The sequence below is a fragment of the Borostomias antarcticus genome, assembly GCF_949987555.1.
Source record: "Borostomias antarcticus genome assembly, chromosome: 9".
Taxonomy (NCBI): Eukaryota; Metazoa; Chordata; class Actinopteri; order Stomiiformes; family Stomiidae; genus Borostomias; species Borostomias antarcticus.
The window spans coordinates 27983448-27985947 of NC_140242.1; the positions used below are offsets into that span (position 1 = coordinate 27983448).

At 53.7% G+C, this 2500-nt stretch overlaps 1 protein-coding gene across 1 annotated transcript in view; it reads right to left on the reverse strand.

Annotated features, from left to right (window-relative positions):
- LOC311312970 (dedicator of cytokinesis protein 9-like) overlaps positions 1–2500 on the reverse strand; it is a gene marked incomplete at its 5' end in the record, with an annotated part of 51702 nt that overhangs the window by 19647 nt on the left and 29555 nt on the right. The window contains 2 exons of the mRNA XM_084442977.1: positions 1463–1603; positions 1704–1778. Coding sequence (XP_084299103.1) covers positions 1463–1603; positions 1704–1778 — 216 coding nt within the window. The remainder of the gene's footprint in view (positions 1–1462; positions 1604–1703; positions 1779–2500) is intronic.

The window sequence follows — 2500 nt, forward strand, 5'->3', positions numbered from 1 at the left end:
ACATGGATCTGATGGGGCGCCCCGGTAGCTCACTGGGTAAGGCGCGCCCCATATGAAGGCTAGTCCTTCGCGCGGCGGACCCGGGTTCGATTCCCGGCTCGGGTCCTGTGCCGCATGTCCTCCCCTCTCTCTCTCTCCCACATTTCCTGTCTCTCTACACTGTCCTATAACATTAAAGCTGAAAAGCCCTAAAAAATATCTTAAAAAAAAAAAACAACATGGATCTGAGGGTTCACGGGCACACGCTAGGAGGGCGAGCCACAGACCGGACTGGCGATGTGATTGGCTGCGTTTATGGCGAAGGGAACTGACAACACGACAATTCGCCCTGTCCGTTTCGGTTTTGTGCATCTCTGGTTGGTATCACTGGTCTGTACGTGTATCTCTGGTTGGTATCTCTGGTCTGTACGTGTATCTCTGGTTGGTATCTCTGGTCTGTACGTGTATCTCTGGTTGGTATCTCTGGTCTGTACGTGTATCTCTGGTTGGTATCTCTGGTCTGTACGTGTATCTCTGGTTGGTATCTCTGGTCTGTACGTGTATCTCTGGTTGGTATCACTGGTCTGTACGTGTATCTCAGGTTGGTATCTCTGGTCTGTACGTGTATCTCTGGTTGGTGTCTCTGGTCTGTACGTGTATCTCTGGTTGGTATCTCTGGTCTGTGCGTGTATCTCTGGTTGGTATCTCTGGTCTGTACGTGTATCTCTGGTTGGTATCTCTGGTCCGTACGTGTATCTCTGGTTGGTATCACTGGTCTGTACGTGTATCTCTGGTTGGTATCTCTGGTCTGTACGTGTATCTCAGGTTGGTATCTCTGGTCTGTACGTGTATCTCTGGTTGGTATCTCTGGTCTGTACGTGTATCTCTGGTTGGTATCTCTGGTCTGTACGTGTATCTCTGGACGGAGGACAGGTCGTCTCTCTCAACCCGATTGGACGGCAGGAAACCGTCCGCCGTCACTAAGCCCCGCCTCCTACAGCTGTGGCCTGGGAGGCGGTTGCTATGCCAACCAAGCCCTCCCTCTGCCTCGGCTAGACATAAGCGATACGACATCAAATGAGATCAAATTGTATTTGTACGGCGCATTTCATACGCAGAGGCAACACAATGCGATTTACAGAGAGGAAGGGAGGAGGGGATGTACATAATGATCCTACCCATAATACACCAGAGAAGACCTCCGTCCGTCCGTCCAATGTTCCATCCATCCATCCATCCATCCATCCATCCATCCATCCATGCATGCATTCATTCATTCATTCATTCATGCATGCATGCATGCATGCATACATCCATCCATGCATCCATCCATCCACTCTCTCTCTCTCTCACTCTCTCTCTCTTTCACTCTCCCTCCCTCCCTCCCTCTCTCCCCCCCCCCCCCCCCGTCTCCCTGGGATTCACAGTGACCTGCAGGAGGGGGGGTCTTACGTTAGTGGACCTGCAGGAGGGGGGGTCTTACGTTAGTGGTGGGCCCTTCCTCGTTCTCGGCCACGCAGCTTTGCAGGTTGAAGGACAGGTCGTTGCAGTTCACCAGAATCCGCTTCCCGAACTTCTCCTCGAACTGCTTGACGTCCGGCTCGATTCCTGAGAAGTCCAGTTTCTACCGGGAGAAAGAAACAGCGAGCGTTACGGCCTCTCTGGTCCACATCTACCGCGAAACGGCAAAGAACAAACCGGCGATGTCCAGGAGGAACTCTGACCTGGGTGTCCGGGTCCAAGGTGAACAGCTTCAGCCTGGTCTCGTTCCTCAGCCGGGTCTCGATGTCTCGTGCGCTCTGCGGAGAAGAAAACTATTTTTCCACACAGACTCCAGAGCACAACCGTGCTTAGTAAGCACAACCGCACTATTATGATTGGAGGGTTTTCATTCTGAACTGCTTTGATCGTTGGGCCTGTTCTCTTCATTTGCGTCTGGGATCGCGGATTTTGTACGAATCTACGAGCCGATCGCGAGAGATCCATCCCGACGTCTTAAGTCGGGCGGCGAGCTCGTCGAGCGGTTTGTCAGACTTCTGCTCGGCTAGTGAACGGTCAGCGCCGGTGTCCACGCATGGCCTGGCCCCTCGGGGCTAGAATCCGGGCGTGCCGCGGGCCGGCGGGCGGTCAGTCGACACCGAAGTTGATGTATGGGACTCCGCTTCGCAGCTGAATGATTCAGCACATGAAAATGGAAATATAATACCGACCGGAGCTTGACTTTATTCTACTGTACAGTACATGCACCTATATCTCTCCTTCTTCTGGTGCCTGTCAGTGTGAGCGAGGTACAGTAGAAGCATAAGCGATGGGTTTGTGCTTATTAAGTCGGCGACGGAAGCTGTTGCCAAACTGCACCCTCCCTTCCCACGCAGCAGTGATTTCTGGATAGAGCTACGTCACACGACCTGGGTTAAGAGTCGTACTTGTGGCACCGGGGCAGGCGGCCGTCGAGAGGAACGGGGACCTACCTGGACGCTGGCTGTTTAGGGGGCGGGGGCGGGGGGGTCACAGGAGCGGC